The sequence below is a fragment of the Colletotrichum destructivum genome, chromosome 1 (genome assembly GCF_034447905.1).
Source record: "Colletotrichum destructivum chromosome 1, complete sequence".
Classification (NCBI taxonomy): Eukaryota; Fungi; Ascomycota; class Sordariomycetes; order Glomerellales; family Glomerellaceae; genus Colletotrichum; species Colletotrichum destructivum.
The window spans coordinates 1,246,770-1,263,946 of NC_085896.1; the positions used below are offsets into that span (position 1 = coordinate 1,246,770).

At 55.1% G+C, this 17,177-nt stretch overlaps 6 protein-coding genes across 6 annotated transcripts; all 6 read right to left on the reverse strand.

Moving 5' to 3' along the window:
- Positions 1–1,115, reverse strand: CDEST_00385 (Putative 2-amino-3-carboxymuconate-6-semialdehyde decarboxylase, metal-dependent hydrolase). Its single transcript, XM_062916544.1, has one exon. The coding sequence runs from the start codon at positions 1,076–1,078 to the stop codon at positions 2–4; it is 1,077 nt and encodes a 358-aa protein (XP_062772595.1). The 5' UTR covers positions 1,079–1,115; the 3' UTR covers position 1.
- A 1-nt stretch (position 1,116) lies between these two features.
- On the reverse strand, positions 1,117–1,486 carry CDEST_00386 (uncharacterized protein; the record flags this gene model as incomplete). Its single annotated transcript, XM_062916545.1, has 1 exon — positions 1,117–1,486. The coding sequence occupies one exon, from the start codon at positions 1,484–1,486 to the stop codon at positions 1,148–1,150; it is 339 nt and encodes a 112-aa protein (XP_062772596.1). The 3' UTR covers positions 1,117–1,147.
- Positions 1,487–2,772: 1,286 nt separating this feature from the next.
- CDEST_00387 (Putative Zinc finger, CCCH-type) lies at positions 2,773–5,076 on the reverse strand (the record flags this gene model as incomplete). Its single annotated transcript, XM_062916546.1, has 5 exons — positions 2,773–3,144; positions 3,212–3,343; positions 3,424–4,524; positions 4,746–4,889; positions 4,990–5,076. 5 exons carry the CDS (start codon positions 5,074–5,076, stop codon positions 3,088–3,090), a joined length of 1,521 nt encoding a protein of 506 aa, XP_062772597.1. The 3' UTR covers positions 2,773–3,087.
- A 3,298-nt stretch (positions 5,077–8,374) lies between these two features.
- CDEST_00388 (Putative peptidase M43, pregnancy-associated plasma-A) lies at positions 8,375–9,833 on the reverse strand. Its single transcript, XM_062916547.1, has 2 exons — positions 8,884–9,833; positions 8,375–8,793 (listed from the first exon to the last, which is right to left on the reverse strand). The coding sequence occupies exons 1-2, from the start codon at positions 9,714–9,716 to the stop codon at positions 8,724–8,726; spliced, it is 903 nt and encodes a 300-aa protein (XP_062772598.1). The 5' UTR covers positions 9,717–9,833; the 3' UTR covers positions 8,375–8,723.
- Positions 9,834–10,330: 497 nt separating this feature from the next.
- Positions 10,331–12,933, reverse strand: CDEST_00389 (Putative FAD-binding domain, FAD/NAD(P)-binding domain superfamily; the record flags this gene model as incomplete). The annotated part of the gene is made up of 4 exons (XM_062916548.1): positions 10,331–11,776; positions 11,855–12,225; positions 12,296–12,567; positions 12,632–12,933. 4 exons carry the CDS (start codon positions 12,931–12,933, stop codon positions 10,331–10,333), a joined length of 2,391 nt encoding a protein of 796 aa, XP_062772599.1.
- An 815-nt stretch (positions 12,934–13,748) lies between these two features.
- CDEST_00390 (Putative S-adenosyl-L-methionine-dependent methyltransferase superfamily) lies at positions 13,749–15,186 on the reverse strand (the record flags this gene model as incomplete). Its single annotated transcript, XM_062916549.1, has 8 exons — positions 13,749–13,788; positions 13,866–14,522; positions 14,597–14,634; positions 14,685–14,751; positions 14,808–14,849; positions 14,908–15,003; positions 15,057–15,109; positions 15,163–15,186. 8 exons carry the CDS (start codon positions 15,184–15,186, stop codon positions 13,749–13,751), a joined length of 1,017 nt encoding a protein of 338 aa, XP_062772600.1.
- Positions 15,187–17,177: the final 1,991 nt, after the last annotated feature.

A 17,177-nucleotide genomic window follows, 5' to 3' on the forward strand; every position in this document is an offset into this window, starting at 1 on the left:
CTTACGAAACGGGAGCTTCAGAGTCGTGGAACTTGCCCAGCTTCAGCAGGTCCCTGGCGTTGTCGCGGCCGATCTTGCGGTAGTTGTCGACGCCGCCGACGGCCTCCTTGACCTCCTCGGCCCGGCCGTCCCACCAGGCGGAGCAGGCCTCGATGGTCTCGTAGGGGTAGTCGACGGAGAACAGGACGCGGTCGGCGCCGATCTCGTCGACGACGTAGCGGAGCGTCGGCGTGGAGAAGTGGCCCGAGGTCGTGACCCAGATGTTGCGGCGGAAGTAGTCGTAGATGGTCTTCTCGCACATGCCGCCGCTCCCGTTGCTGCCGCCCTCCGCGCGGGCGATGGGCTTCTTGACGTCCTCGAACCAGTGGTTGATGCGCCAAAAGTCAAAGGGGAGCTTCTCGCCCAGGTGGCCGACGATGACCTTGAGGCCCGGGAAGCGGTCGAAGACACCGTTGGAGATGAGGCCCATGAGGTGCAGGCTGACGCCGTTGGCGAAGGACAGGGGCGGGCCGATGAGGTACTTGCGCTGCGCGTAGAGCTTGTCGAGGACGACGTCGGCGGGCGCGGCCGGGTGGATGTAGACGGGGACGTCGAGGTCGCAGACGACGCGCCAGAAGGCGTCGTACTCGGGCTGGTCGTAGAACTTGTACGTCTCGCCGCCGTCGCCGGCGTGCTGGAAGTCGCAGAGCAGGGCGCCGTGGAAGCCGAGGTCGCGGACGCAGCGCGTCAGCTCGCGGCCGGCCTGGGCCGGGTCGTGCATGGACAGGCAGGCGAAGGCGCCGAGCCGGTCGCGGTGGTCCTTGATCTGGGCGTGGGCCCAGTCGTTGACCTCGGTGGCGCGGCGCTCGGCCTCGGCGGGGTCGGCGATGCCCTGGATGCCCGGGACGGTGAGGGAGACGATGGTGTAGCCAATGCCGTGGGCGTCCGAGAGCCGGACGCGCTCGTCGTTGATGTCGCTGATCTGGCGCATGTAGCGCTCGCGGTCGCTGGGGTTGATATAGAGGGCGGCCTCGCGCTGGGACTTGGCCTCTTGGCCGGTCATCTCGTAGGCCTCCTCGAGAGCGATCTTTCCGAGCATATTGGTGGTTGTATTGGTGTTTTGCTTGGTTGGGTTAAGGGTAGGTAGGATAATATGAAATGGTTGAATCTAAGGAGGTTTTGTCTTGAGTGTTTGCTTCTCAGTGTCGTAGTCGTGCTGCTTGTTGGTGATGATCCAGGACAAGAACGTCGTCTCTGGGAGCATCGTCGGCCGGTACTTATACTGATTGTCGTTTCCGATCAAGCATCGCATCGAGAGTCCAAGGTCATGTCTTCCGTGGAGCCGCATCCGCTCATGCCGGCCGGACCGAGAGACATGACGTTTGGGCGACGTCCGAAGCCATGTTTCGCTCCAGCCCCTACCACCCATTTGCACCATTCCAGGTTGAAGGAATGGAGCCGTGACAATGTCTAATGGCGGGATCTCCAGTTTTGTGGTGGCGATCATCGAGGAATCTCCAGCAGGGCGGCCTCGAACATGCTTTGGTAGCCAATGGGAAGCGCGTCTTATCTCCGCGATGGGCCCCGGGGAGATCGTGCGCTTCCGACATCTGGCGTCATAGATGCTCCGGTGTGGGTCCTTCCGGCCCGGAGCTCGCGCCGGTCCACCGTACGACCTACCGAAGTGGTATGGGCACCAAAACCGGCACCAATCGTCGCACTTGCAAGCCTTTTCTCGGATATGTACAAGTGGAACCATCGAGGTGCTTCCCCTGGGCTTCCAGGCGTGGATCCAGACTGTAATTTGGATGTCCCCGAGGAAGTACTTCAAAAAGAGGTCTACTTATCGGAATTATGCGACAAAAAAGATAGTGTTGTGATCCAAATCTCTATTTGTGAGAGTCTGGTATTCTAATAGCATTATGAGTTGAGATTGTTTTTGAAGTTTTAGTAGTAACTACAGAGAAATGTTGCATTAGTCCGTAGAAGATGTTTCCTCACCCATTTGGCAATTTTGTCAAAGCACTGAGTGTTAGATGAGACTCAAAATAACGACTTGTTACCTGTTGAATGCCTGCCACCTTGAAACATGCCTACCTCAAGCTAGCTGAGGAACCATTCTGGTTGCTTGTAGCATGAATAGGTACAAAAAACAAAGAAAAGAAAAATATCCCAAGAAGAGTGCTGTCATTAACTATGAATAAGTAGATCAACATTATTACTTTTTGAGCAACATCGTCTGCCATCAAGAACGCAAGCTCACAAACGTCCCATCTCAGATCCCCTTCACCCAAGGCACATGAAGCACAACTAAAATACGTTGCCAAGGCGGTCCCTCTTGAGGTCGCACAGGTACACAATGACATGAAGCACAACAACGCGTACCAATCCTCACTACCATGTCTTGATGCACTGCTGACATTTACCCATGCCCAATACTCCACCAGTCTTGCTGACGCGGCACCTTTGCTGACACGTTGGGGCCGGATGAGCTAAGGTATCTCCTGCAGGAGCCTACTTTTCCTGGAATCCTGGCAGGCCCCCCGACGAATCAGCACCGGCTTGGAATGAGGGGGTTGGCCACTTAGACGGGTCGGTCTTGGACATCGGGCGGCAGTTTAGGCAGCAACCGCAATGTGTCTCTCTGTGTAGCATTCTGAGGGTTTCGAGGAGTACTCGTTTCTCGACGACGAGAAGTGATTGTCGAGGTGTCGCGGATAGAAACCAGGAGAGAGGCCTGATATACGATCACGGTACAGTTCACAGGTCGGCGGAAATGTTAAAAAATAAGCGGTTCGTATGCTAATTGTTCCGATGCTGCTGAAGAACCCAAAAAGTGCCGAAATCCCCGGTAATCATAATAATGGGGGGGGGATAGCCTTCAACCCCTCCTCCGATGCCTTTTACTATAGTGTGTGTGTGTGGTGTGTGTGTGTGCCCAATTTCACCAAGGCCTAGAACGCAATATTTCGTCCCCGTTCAGCGGCAGCATCGAGCGATATCATTCTCGTGGGAGCCTTCCACCCCAATGCCGCCCTGTCGATCCCCTGAGTCGTTACATAAAAGTTTAACATAAAATAGTTTGTTTGTTTGCGAGAGTGTCGTGGCTTAGAGCTTGTCGATGATTTTCATGCTTCCATCGTCAAAGACCTTAACGCGTGGTTTCTGTCGCGGGTGTGGTCAGCATGGCATATAGGGTTCCTGGGATGGGTGGTGTAGGAAAGAGACGCACGTTATCAATGTCATGGTAGCCCTCGAAGCGGCAATAGCTGAAGTTACAGTCGCGGAGCCATCGGCAGTGGTGTCCTAGGGAGCAGTTTATGTCGACGCAATCCGAGCCCATGCCGCACGGTATACCGCGGGACTGGCGGGTGCGTGGAATCAGCATGAAGGCACACATGCCCGCGCAGGACTCATCCTGGGGAGGAACGGGGGGGGACTCACCTTCTGCTTCAGAACGAGCAGCTCTCCCGGGCTCAGCTTCTCGCCATGGACGTAGGGGCACTCTGGGTTCTTGCACGTGTTGCTGAGGTGGTAATTGTTGCAGAGGTTGCCTTCCTTCATCATGCGGTCCTTGAACCGCTTCTCGGCGACGGGGTCGGTGCGGGGCAGAGGCTCGTCTATGCGCTGGCTGTCCTTGTTCATGAGATAGTACTTGCGGGCCGGGGTCTTCTTGGCGGACGAGATGTCGATCGTCTTGGAGGCGGCCGGCGCCTTGCCAACAATGGACCACGAAGTAGGCGTGTGCGGAGCACTGCCGTTGGAGAGCGGGCTGCTAGTCGAACGCGGAGGCTGCGGGTTCTCGACGGCGGTGGCAGCGGCAGCGGCGGTTTTGAGAGAGGCGCCGTTGTTGGCCGAGTTGGTATGGAACATGCCGGCGGGTGGTTTAGCAGCGGCGGCGGCCGGGGCGGTGGGAGCGAGGGGCGGCGGTGACATGTTGGCGACTACCGGGCGCTGGACCCTGTCCGGCAGCTTCTCGGACATGAATACGGACTTAAAGCTGATCCTGTGGAAGTTAAGCTGCTTGAAGCCCTCCTCGGCCGGGGTGGTCTCGATGAGGGTGAACTTCTTGGCGACCTTGTGGTCGAGGCGGTAGGGCTCGAGGACGGGCAGGTAGCCGTTGTCGTGGCAGGGGCCAAAGAAGACGTGGCGGCACTGGGTGACGCGGACCATGACGCGCAGCATCTCGCGGATCTTGTGGTCGGCGGACTCCTTGCCGGCGCCGACGTCAACGAAGCTGAAGAGGGGCTGGGCGCGGCCGAAGCCGCGGGCGAACTCGAGCAGGGTGCGGTCGGCGGCGGTGTTGGGGGCGATGCCGGAGGCGTGGAGCTTCTTGGCGAGCCCGTCGACGTTGAGGACGACCTGCACGATGATGTTCCAGTCCTCGCTGGCGGCCTCGGGGTAGGCGTCGGTAACGTAGGTTTTAATCTCGGTCCACAGCAGGTATCCGGCCTCGGCGCCGCCCTCGGCGCCTCTTCTGAGCAGGGCCTCCTGGAAGACGGCGCCGTCGCCGTCAATAATCACAAAAACGAACGGATTAGACTCCTGCGTGAGACGTCAGCAGTCAGTCATCGTCATCTCGATGTGCCGTACGTGAACGAAAAAAAGCGGCAGGTTGAGGCGGGGTAAAATGAAGAGATGAACTGGAGATGAACCGAAATGAAAACCAACATGAAAACCGCCCCGGATGGGCTATGGGGGAATAGAATTCATGACCAAAACGCCTCAACAGGAGGATCAAACAACACACACACACACACACATACGTTAGCCTTGTTAAGAGAAGCTACTTCTCGGACCAGATTATTGGCCTTGGTCTGCCACATGCGGCGAGATTCGACCTCGTTACTGTAATCGTCGCATTTCTCGCGATATAGCGCCTGAAGCTGGCCGTGTCGGACGAGGAGGTCCTAATAGGTCACAACGAAGTCAGTGGTTCGTCTGGATGAGGGGCGCATCTCATAGAGAATCCGGAGAAGCGTCGGCAAGATCGGGTGCTCTTCACTTCACCTGAATCATTTGGTCGCGAGCGATGTCATTGCGACGGAAGTTATCCAGCTGCTGGACGAACTGGTTTAGATCCTCTAGGTGCTCCATGGTCGCCGTTCACTCCCGTGTGGCGTCCGTGCACTAATCAACCGACCGGGATGCGCCCAAAGTCAAACTTTCGACTTCGTCGTATGCCGGCGGTGGATGCGTCGAGAGCTGACCTCGTATAATGGGTCAGAGGGGAGTTGTGGATGAGAGCGAGAGTGGAAGCAAGAGTAAGACTGACAGTAAGACTGAGCGAGACTGGGGAGTGAGGTAAGAGGAGTGAGAGCCAAAGACCATTGAAGTTTTCTACATCAGGCTTGGTTATTTGGGAGTGGACGGGCAGAGAGGCATTACTTAAGCTGGCGACTGACCGAGTCGACGGGGGTGGGCTCATGTCGCCCAAACCAGGGGGGGGGGGGGGGCCTTTGCATCCTTTCAGACCATTCAGAACGCTGGAAAGCTCATTGTTCCTGGGGATGGGGCCACGGTGCCCCGGTCAAAGTGCCAAACCAGTTACCATCACCATGCAAGGTCTTTTCCCCAAGCCGGCCCTGCGCATAACTCAACTTTGTCTTGTTTAGAAGATAAGGGAAAGGCAATGAAAAGACAACAAAAAAGGGATTGAAGGAAGGAGAAAGACAGGGGATATGTCTCTATTGTGAATGCTGCGTATTAGTTGTGTTATCTTATATTCTTTTATAGTACAAGTTGCTTCCCTGCTTGTTTGTTTGCTTCAGGGAGCTACTGCACTACAAACACAGTTTGTGTTCTTTTCTGCTATCACTTTACCCTATGCATCAACTTCTAGAATCCACTTACCTGCATACAAAGAAGCCATTCCATCTTACAGAACATTTAAAAACTAGGAATATGTAAATAGCAATAGAAGAAAAAAAGGGTTTACCCTAATCACTGCAAATATTGTTGGTTGCATTTAGGAGAGGCTCTTGTTTTAGTGAAGCTGGAGCTGGACTGGTGCCAAGTGGGGCTGGCAGTGCCTGGCTGGCTAAATACCTCGGACCTCACTGGGACAAAATGAAAGATTATAGGGAAAGAGGCAAAAACATACAACACCAGGCATTCGCCAGTCGTCACCGACCTGACTACTACTCTGGCCCTCACTGGCTTATCTATGGGAGAGCGGACGGGATCCCGAGTTCTCCAGTGGGTATGGTCGTATGTACTGGTTTTTGAGTCCTGTGATTATTATGTTGCCTCTCCTCCCGATGTTCATGCTAGCAGACAACAGTCTCCCCTACTGCTGCTCTTCTTAGGCTTATTAGTCCCTTGCTTGGTGAGGCTTCTGTGGCTGGAAGCATTGGAGATAAGATATTTAGTGGAGGGTTTTTGTTACAGACCTTTGCGTCACTGAAGTGACAACCTTGCTGGCCAATAGACCGTGTCAATCTTTACAATGGCAAAAGCAGACACAGCATCAACTATTTCTACCGAGCAACGGAAATGACTATCAATTTGAACATATATACAGGTCTGCCATCCAAGATGCAAGCTGACTTGACGAAAACCGATTTCGTGACAGGCGGAAAACCAGTTAATGGAAAAACCCTGCTTGGTGACGGGAGCCTTCCAGCTGGGGAGATGCATTGTGCCGAAATACAGAGATATCAGTTGGAGGCGAGCTGACTCTAGCATAAACAGTTTGTCGTCAACGATTGATCGGAAGGGCCATCTCCGGCAGTGTTGGCTTCGTTCAATGCGAAGGGGGGACGCTCGATCGGACGATGAGATTTGTCGTGGAGAGTGATTCCTTAGAGGAGCGGGTTGTTCGACAAGAGGCTCATCAGAGCCGAGTGTCCATCCCGGTGAACGAGGAGGCTTCAAGCTTCGAAATCATTCGTTGGAGGGACGTCTGTCGCTGCCGCTGTAGATGGATCGCTGACGACTTGGCGGAGGCAATCATCGGTCATCAGTAGAGGAGAACCTTGCAATGGAGGAGGATGCTCTATTGGAGAAGGAGAATTGTTAATGGGTATTCTCGCCATGGTGGCGGAGTGTTGATAGATGGCCGTCGGAGGACGTTCGCTGGAGGGAGCTTCTTCTTGGGGAGAAGCGGTCGGAGAAGAAACTTCATCAGTCGCCCTTCTTGGGGTCATTAACGACACCAAGAGACCAAGAGTAGACCGGCCGAGAATTCGATCCGAGGTTTCAAGGATCAGACTCAAGGCGACGATGAAGATCAAATTGTGATATGCCATGACGAATTATGGATGGCGGTGAGGAAAGGAAGAGAAGATGGGAAGCCAGAGATTGGGGCGAGTGCCTTAATAGGTGTGTTCAGGTGACGATCCAGAGTCGAACTGGCAGGAGCTGTTGCTGCTGCTGGTCAACTAGGGAAAGAAGGATTCATGGGGAGATGGAGGAAAGAGGGAGGAGCGAAGAACGAGGAGGAAAACAAGAGCGAGGAGGCAAGAGCGAGGAAGGGAACCGAGGTCGCAAAGCAGAAGGAAGGTGCTGCATTGAGCACCTTGCTTTCCGCTTCGCTTGTCCCTCGGTAGGTAGGTAGATAGAAGGTAGGAAGGTACTCACCCACCTTCAAGGAAGGAAAGTACCAGTCTCAGTCTGGGCCACCAGGAGGGTTTCATGGAATTTAGGGCGACGCTACACTTAGGAACGGCATTGAATCTTTTGCAGGATGAGAGCCGAGCCATAAGATATTGTAGAATCCCAGCAGACAACATGCGCATGCCAGTGTTTCACTCATTCCACTTCTTTAACCGGGATCGCACTATCATCATGACAATTATCAAAGAACATTAATGAATTGAAAAGCAAGCCGAGCACCAAGAGATTGCCCTGTTCATCCTGCTTCCCCAAAGATCCAAGGCCAGCTCATCCTCCTTCCCAGACTGTGCGCTTCTCCAGGCGGATGACTTTCGAGTGTTCAAGATACCAAGAAGTCTAAGGGTCTTCCTGACCTCTAGGTAATTCCTGCTGCTCTGCCGCTGGCTACAAGAGTGAATCGGGAGAGAACGAAACAGAGAAAGGAAATGCTTGAAGAGTGTAGATTGATAATGAAAGGGCGATTTGTGCGTGTAGGAATTGTTGGTTGAGAGAGGCAGGATCTCTGTGCGTATGGTATAGGCGCGGAGAGAAATCGAACTAAGATTCTAGGTGAGGCAAGTTCAGGAAAATGACTGTTCCGGTGCCCAAGAGGTGAATAAGACGGCTCCGCCCTGTTGAGGCCATCATGACAGTACTATGGCGCCGACAAACTTACTTCGGGCACGGGAGCCACAAAGCCTGGACACCTGGAAGATTAGTTCACAAGTGAAGACAGAAGTTTCCGAGAACGTGATTCAGCCTATTTCGCCACATGCTTGCTGCTTCAGCGTGACACATTTTGGCTACGCAAGCCCTTCATTATTTCTACGCTCGTAAGATATCAAGATATTCTGATTTTCTAAAATCCCAGACACCGCTTTGTGACTCACATCCTCATCGACCAAAGCCTTCCGAAAGCCTAGATATCGGGCTAAGCTTGGCAGTTTTTATTTTCTTCCTCTTACAGTCTACATCATCTGCAGGCATACCTCTCACGGAGACCTAATGATGTGTTGCGCTCTTGACACTCACATTTCATTTACTACATTTCATGATGTAGCCAGTGAGAAAATGGAGAGTGAGTAAATCGAAGTAAGTATTGAAACACCTTTTTGAACAAGAAATCATCTACTTCGAGCATCAGCGCTCTATTTCCTTCTCCAGCCGAAGAAAGTCGAAAACATGCGATCCTTCTGCCCAGGCGTGAACTCGTTCGTGCTATTCAAAGGCCAAAAAAGGTTAGATCGACACCTCAATTTGAACAGCATCAGACGGGGAAAGAGTCTCCGGGAACAGAACAAAACATACCAACTATCCGCCGTGTAGCCCATGAAATTGTGGATGGGGTCCAGGCCGGGCTGGTCGGGGCAGGTGTCCGAGTCGGCGGGGCACCCGTACACCTCCCACCTCTGGGCGGGCGTGTCGGCGACGAAGTCGCCCGGGTTGTCGGAGCAGCCGCCGGCGAAGGTGTGGTTGAGGCCGAACCAGTGCCCGGCCTCGTGGACGGCCAGATGGCCCAGGTTCCAGTCCTCGAAGCCGCCCTGCTCGACGGTGAAGCCCGGCATGGTCATGGCGCTGAGCTGGCACGAGTCCTTGTAGAAGGTGAGGCTGTCCGGGTCGGCGATGACGGTGGGGAACTGGCAGTAGCCCGTCGCGCCGGGCGAGTAGCTGCTGAAGAAGTACAGGTTCAGCGCGTCGTAGCCGCCGCGCCGGGTGGCCTTGAGGTAGGCGTCGTACTCGGCCTGGTAGTTGACCCAGCCGGCCTCGGGGCCCTCGTAGACGAGGAAGGCCGAGCCCGTCATGTTGTCGACGACGCGCTCGGTCGAGTTGAGGCGCAGGTTGATGTCGTATCGGGCGAAGGCGTCGTGCAGCACCTTCCACTGGGCGTCGACGATGGCGTCCGTGATGAGGTCCGCCTCGGCCTCGGTGCTGGCGAGGTGGAAGTTGACGTCGACGGTGAAATTGCTCGGGTAGGCCTGGCGGCGGGCCGTCTTGCCGGCGAGCTGGGCGGCGACGTCCGGGATGACGCCGTTGTCGGGGACCTGACACCCAGGGCGGATAGGACCCGGTTGCTGCTGCTGCTGCCCGGGGACGGCGCTGGCGAGGCCCAGCGAGGCCAATCCGAGCATCACGACCTTCATGTTTGCGTTGTTGAATACTCTGGTCTCTCTGTTGGACTTTTGCGTTGGCTTCCCTGGAGCCGACGAGCTGGCGTCGCAGCCGCCGCCGCCGCCGCCTTCTTATCTGTCGAATCTCTTCGTGTCTTCTTTTCTTGGCCCGACGCTATACATCTATGGAGAAGGCCGGGGCGTATCCGCTTTCCTCGTATTTGCCGGCGAGTCCACTTCGCTCGAGTCGTCATTGGCTCCTGGATCCGGTTCAAGCATCTATAAACAGTTGCCAATGCCGGGACCCCTGTCGGACATCGACCGAGAACTCCGTCGTCTAACAGCATCCCTCCCCGGCAATGACCACCGTTGATCCCGTTTTATCCTGAGAGAACACCTTCCTAAACGAGCACAACTCACAACCCCTGGCTGGTCCAAGCAATGTTGTCGGGCTCAGCTGATTTCTTTAGGCCCCTCCTCACTGAGCACATGATTGCAACCAACCCGTGTAAGAACAAAGTCAATTGTAACTCTAAACCAACCAGGCATAGATTGAGAACAAGTCTAGACGAGTTGATGTTGTCCACAAGCTTGTAACCACCAACCAACTACGCCGCACAGACTCTCATCATCGCGCTCGATCATCATCACTCTTTCACCAATCCCGCGACGACATCCTCTCTCCAAGCCCACAAAGCGGCGTAAGTCGCACCCGGTCCGACGAGAACCTGCCCCGCCAAAGTCAACACCGCGGCCCCAATCGCTGCCCGCGTCGTCACGTAGCCGAGCCGGCGCAGCTCGTACACGCTGTACAGACACCAGACAGCGACCGCCGCGAAACAGAGGAGCATATCGTACTTCCAAAACCCGACGAGGTTGTTCCCCAGACCCATCGATGCGACCGTCGGCAGGTTCAGGAACGCCTCGAGGAGAGACACCGAGGGACTCAGGCGCGCGTACGCCACGGCGGCGACGTGCAGGGTCGCGGTCGCGAAGAAGCAGAGGGCGTAGCCGATGCGCAGCGACGCCAGGTCCTTGTTTTCGAAAATCTCCCAGTCCAACGTCTTGGTGCGCGACACGTACGCCAGGGCGCCGGAAAGGACCCAGGTCAGGACAGAGACGTAGACGGGGGAGGGCTGCCAGAAGGCGATGGCATTCTGCTGCACCACGCTGTCGCCGTACTGGAGGAACATGAGCATCGTCGGCACGATGTACCCCAGAACCAGAGACACGGGCAAGACCTTCGCGACAGAGGATGGGATCGGCCGGCCCGTCGGTCGGGTGTAGACGCCCCTCCGGGTCGTGTACAGGCTGACGAGGAAGTAGATGGGCGCGATCTTGCCGATGCCGATCAGTTGGTACACGGCGAACAGCGATGGCCACGACACGAGCGACAGATGGTTGCCGTTGCGGTAGCCCTCGACCGTCCAGATGTAGATGATGGGGATCAGGTTTGTCATGAAGTAGAAGCACTGCAGCTTCCTGTTGGGATCGGGACCGGACGTGGCCTCAGAAAACGCCCAGGTGAGCATCGACAAGATGGCGTCGATCGGAGCGAGGCCGGTGAACTCGCTCTTCAAGGGGTGGTCGAGGAAGCTTTGGTCTCCTGCAAAGGCCTCCGGGTTGAGGCGCAAGACTCTCTGGGCGATGTAAAAGATCCCGCAGAGGGCGGCTGCCACAGCAAGCTTGGGCAGGGTCGGCGACCCCAGAGGCCGGCTGGCGAGCTCGTCGAAGAAGGGGGTAGCGTGCGGCCTCTTGGGCATGTCCAGCAGGTCCAGCTTGTGCCCGCCCTCGATGTTTGTGCTCCACGGGGCCTCCTTGTCGTCGACGGACACCTTCGGGATTATGTACCGCGCGGCAAACTCCAGCAGCGGGCTCTCCATGGCGGCATACCGCTGCTCGTTGTGGGACGCCCTGACGAGGTCCCAGACGCGCGGCTCGCGCTTCTTCTGCGTCTGGAGGAAGACGTCGTGGATCTGGTCGGTGGTGGGGCCGCCGGAGGGACATGTCTTGAGCAGGTTTGCGAGGTTGTTCGCCAGGACCGCGGCCGTCTCGATGGCGCTGTTACCTCCCTGGCCGGCGATGGGTTCGAACTGAACGTGTGTGTCAGCCCATTGGACGATGAAATGACGAGTTACGACATGCATGTTTGGTTCACGGGGGCTAGTTACCTTGTGGGCTGCGTCTCCGATGGTCATGATGCGGTTGAAGTGCCATTTCTTGAACACGTATTCCGGGAGCGGGGTGAGAACAGAAGAGATCTTGGCGGAGTACAGCTCCCCAAAAGTGAGGCTTTCCGTAATCTTGTCGCCGCAGTGCTCCTTGACGAGCTTGTCCTCGTCTTCTTTGCTGAAGCGCGGGAGCTCCGGCCCGTAGTGCGTTTTGCCCATGTTGACGAAGAGGAACCAGTAGACTCTGTTTCGAGGGCCGGCAATGACGAGGTAGGAGAAGTGCTTGTTGAAGTTGGTCTGGGTTGTCCCGGCACTCCAGTCCTCCATGATGGAGATGCCGAAGATGCATTTATAGACCGTCGGTAGGCACTCTGAGCGATATGTCAACTGACCTGTGGTCTCTGGAGGTCGCCACCACCTGCGCAGCCATGCTTCACGTACCTGTATGCTCCGAGGCGGGAATGTAACCGGGCTCGAGTGTGTCCGCGAGCCGCCACATCTCGCTGCGGACTCTGCTGTGAATGCCGTCCGCACCCACCAAGATGTCTCCAGCGTACGACTGGCCGTCGGCAGTTTCCACCCTGACGCCGGACGGCTCGAGCGAGACGCCAGTGACTTTTTTGCCGACGAGGACGCGGTCCTTGTTCTTCAGGTTTTTCCACAGCGCTTCGATGATCATTTGGCGATCCACGAAAACGACGTCATACCCGTGGCTGTTTGGGGGGCGAGTGTCAGCAACGGCCTGAGTCTCTGTACCAACCCTCGTGGACTGCTCACCGTTTCCTAAACTGCTCGCCGATACCGAGGTACTGGCTGGCCGAGTTGCCCTCGGAGTCGCGGAGGGACATTGTGAAGAGAGGCTCGTCGATGAGCTTCCTGATCTCGTCGTAGAGGCCGACTTGGTCCAGGACACGGGAGCCGTTGGGGAGAATGCCGATACTCGCGCCGACTTGGGGTGCCATCTCGTGGTATGCCTCGAGGATTGTGTAGCTGATGCCGAGCCGCTCGAGCAGGTTGGCCAGCGTTAAGCCAGCTATACTCCCGCCGGCGATGAGGACTTTGAACTCTTTGGAAGACATGGTGAGATGATCGGTCTTGTCAGACAAGCCGAGAGGGTGTTTATAAGTGAACTTGGTTGCTGACTGTGAGGCACAAAGAGAAAAGAGGCCAGACACAAAATACGAAATGCTCGGCGCCTTAAATATGTTCGCAGGCCATTTCCAGATGAGCGGCAGTTTCAACAAGGCCCCGTAAATCATCCATGAGTCGCTGACGTATTCCTAACTTACATTAATAGCAGTGGAGTTGAGAAGCCTGTCCTCCCCGTGAATGCCGTGTTTTAGTCGCTCAAACAGGCAGCTCGGAGCCGAGTCGGGCCAAGACACCGGAGAAAACCCACGAGATCCCACATCGACTCCCGACAACCTGTTTTCGGTTTTCTGATTACTGAAACACTGAATTTGTGTCCTGCTTGGAATGCTCGATTAACGTTATCAGTATCGCCGCCACAACGCAGTGACGCGTAGTTACACTTACAATGGTTGACCCAGCTGAACGGCCCTACTCTTCACCGTTGTGTTCTCATGGGGGAAGGACAACCGAGAGAGAGTACCAATCCTCGGGATTCTCAAGGTTGACAATAAAAGAGGCGAACTTGAGGAGGAATCCATAGTCGGAGGAACTACTATTAGTCATTTACACGTTGCAAGCTCGCGGGCGGGTGCTACGCCAAGGAGGTGATTGGCGGGTGAAGTTTAACTTCTCTTATTACCCGTTATTTTATGAGGAGAACGGCTCGTGATGTAGCCGGGGCTGTATTTTGATATTTAGACTTCCAAATCAATGCATAGGTACAGACTCAAGTTTTGATGCCTGACTTATACTATACCCGGCCTCAAACGTCTGGCATCGGCTTCCGGCCGTAAACCACATGACTGTAGTAATGTCAGACCACAATTGCGCCAAGCCACAGAAACACTTCTCCAATGGCTTGGAGTGAAGGCGAACTTACTAGTTGAAGTACGGCAACGACTTTGTGTCTCGAAGAGCGTTGCGCATCCCAGCGGTGAAGGCGAGGAGTCTCTCGTAGCTCCACCCCAGGATCTCACCCAACGGCCTCAACGCCCACCCTTCGAGGCCCTGGTCGACGTACAACGCGGCGAAGTAGCCGATCTTCCTGTGCCTCCCGTCCTTGGCCCACCCGCCCACGGGGATCTTCCACTGCCTGTGCTCGACGTCGACGAACCCGGCGTTGCGCATGCACGTCTCCATGAGGATCGGGGTCCGGCCGTCGTCCTGCGCCATGCGGAACGTGCGGCCCGTCTTGTCGCCGGCCTCCCAGAACAGGGGCGCCCACTGCTTGAGGACGTGGTCCGGGTCCGCCTCGACGCCCGGGTTCTCGGAGCGGACCTGGCTGTCGGCCTCCATGCTCTCAAACCAGCCGCCGGGTGCGAGGTGCTCAAAGGCCTGGTCGTAGAGGCGCTGCCAGTCGTCGATGCCGCCAGAGAGGCCCCGGGCGTGGATGAAGTCGAAGTGGTCCTTCTTGAATGTCCAGTTCAGCTGGGCGTCGTCGATCTGGAATCTGCAGTTCGGCGGGACCCAGCCCGGCTGGATGGCTGAAATGTCTGTTCCGATTACTTCGGCGCTCGGGAACTCGTCGGCGAAGTCGCTGAGTAGGTATGTAAGAGTCGGCCCAGGACCGTGCGTCTTCAAGACGAATGACAGGTTTTTGGGGGTACATACATGGCCCAGATCCCGGTTCCGGTTCCGATATCCAATACCTAAAGATTCTTAGACCATTGTGAATGAGCTAAACCCGACTCTTACTTACGTTGTGGCCTTTCTCAAACGGACAGACAAACAGTTTGTCGTCCATGAGCATCAATAAGTAGTGGTGTCTTGTGTGTTTGAGTCAGCCGGGGAGGAGGATGACGACCTCTAGCGTCTCACATACGTGATGTCGAAGCCTTCGATCTGTTCTTCGTCGTTTGGGTATCTGGGCCACGACGCACATCAGCTACAGTCGTGGCAACACACCATCCTCGTCCACTCACAAATAATCGGTGGTGCTCGATGTCTGAAAGGTTCTGCCGTGGATAGTTCGGTACTCTCTGACGCTAGCACTCAGTGATAGAGTCGACCCGCGTAGACTGTGAAGCGTTACCATTCTGTTGAATCGGATGACTAGAAACATAAAACCAACGTCATCGTTTCCGAAAAGCCCTCATCGTCGAGGTCGCCCACTACTGCGGGATTCTGAAAGAGATCAGCATCGATAACTGCGGTCGGTTCTAGGTCTCGGCAATTACAAACTGGATTGGCCCTTGTGCCATTGTGTGTATGGAACAACGTTGCTTTGTGTTGTAACCAAGACGTATTTTGGCCAGATGAAACGCTGCTGCCAGGGTATGAATGACAAGAGGAGCTGGGAGGACGAGAGGGCGAGAGTTTCTGAAGAAGAGGAAAGGGGGTTTGGCCCAGAAGGGAGTTCCGCTGCGGAATACGCAGCATCGGTTCCTGGTAGAGACCAGAAGTCCGCAAGTGGGGAGCAAACAATGATGCATGCGGCACCTGCAGGATCAAATCTGCAGGCCAGGACATGATGCTAGGTTCTGGGCATGTTACTGAGAAAGTCCGCGTACTGAAGGGGTCCTGGCAGTAGAGAATTCTCAGCACCAACTGAATTGACTAGGGAGCGGCCCGGATACTCAAGAAGATAATCAGCCGTTATGCAAGGCCAGGGGGCAGCTGCAAAGCTAGCGAATCATTCAACTGGACTCATCTGCAGTTGACAGTTGGTTGCAAGTTCAATCTTCACCGAGCATCTCAGGAACCAACAGCTTACAGGGGTCTGCGGGCTCTGTCCTCATGCTTCCCCCGGTCCTGATCGTTGGAGGGGGGGGGGGGACCAGGGTGTTGTCCTTGTTGCAAGCGAGCTTTTTCGAAATACCTTCGCTGCCACGACCGGATTGATCTGATAGCGGGGAGAGGCATTCGCGGGAAAGACTTGCCCCTAGACCTGCACGGTCATTTGAGAGTTCATCTCAAGTCCGGTTCCCTAAAATCAACAGTATCCAAAGCAGCGGCGCAGAACGGTGGAGTGTAAACCAACGGGATGCAGCCTAATCGACCCATCATACCCCTGCGCCAGTCCCTGCCCTGCAGTACAGGGGTTGCAAGCAACGAGCAGCATGACCGACTGCGTTTTATTGAGCAGCCATTGGTGTTTAGCTTAGGGCCGGCCATGGAATGGCAGATGATGATCTGAGCCCATATCAAGACCATCTACATCATGTGACTCGGGAGGGGTAACATGTGATGAAACCGAACAGGATAGTTTGGCATGAAGCAAGTGAAGTGAGGATTGTCAACAAACGTACACACGATCTGACATCTACCTACAGAAACATGGGAGTACAGAAACATGCCAGTCCCGATATCCATCCGAAAGATATCGGGCTATGTGTGTTGAAGGTTCTACTATCTCGAATTCACCCCTTTGAGTCCTTGGATGGGTCTTCGCCTCCCTCCTGAGCTCAACTTGAAACCTAAAGCTGAATGATGCTGTATGTAGGCAGGAACCGTGCTCCCTTGATAGACTGTAGGCGACTTCCCTAGCCTCGCCGATCTCCGACCCTGCACCAACCAAACCAAAACAACACCCACGATGTCAGAAAGAGCAGGACTAAACCACGCCTCCTTCGTTCAACGACCCCCTCCCGCCCTCTTGCCACCTTTTGCTGCTACATCTACTACAGTGCGCGGTTCCGTGACCGAGTGGTTCCCCTGCTGACGTGTCTGTTGATGCTCAAGGTTTTGGTTCAAATCCTGCTTGGATATTGACGATGTGTCCATTTTGCTCTCGAACCTAGATGCAAGTAGGTTTTCTAGGATTGTGGAACCAGAAAAGTAAGTCCAGCATAGATTTTGGAACTTGGTGCACCTTGGTAGCATACGAGACCGAAGTCCTTATAAAAGGGGAAGAAGTTCCAAAAAGTGTCAAACAGTTACTCTCCTGCTCGGGAGAAATGGGCTCCCTCAGACTCAAGAAGTTGTTAGCATCCTGCAGCGTTGCTGCACGCTAGGATGGGTTTAGAATTCATCATTGGGACTGTGTTGAAAACATTCGACACATTCTGACATGACATATCATGGGCGCCTAGGGGCAGATGGTATTGTTGCCTTTAGTTGAGGGAAGAATACTTGGGCTTCTTCCTGCTTATGATGGTCCGGTGAGAGTGTGGGTGTTGCCTTGAGGGAGAGGTTGGTCCTCCCTCCATCATGTTCAGAGAACGGTGATGAGAAAGCACGATCACGGAGCAGT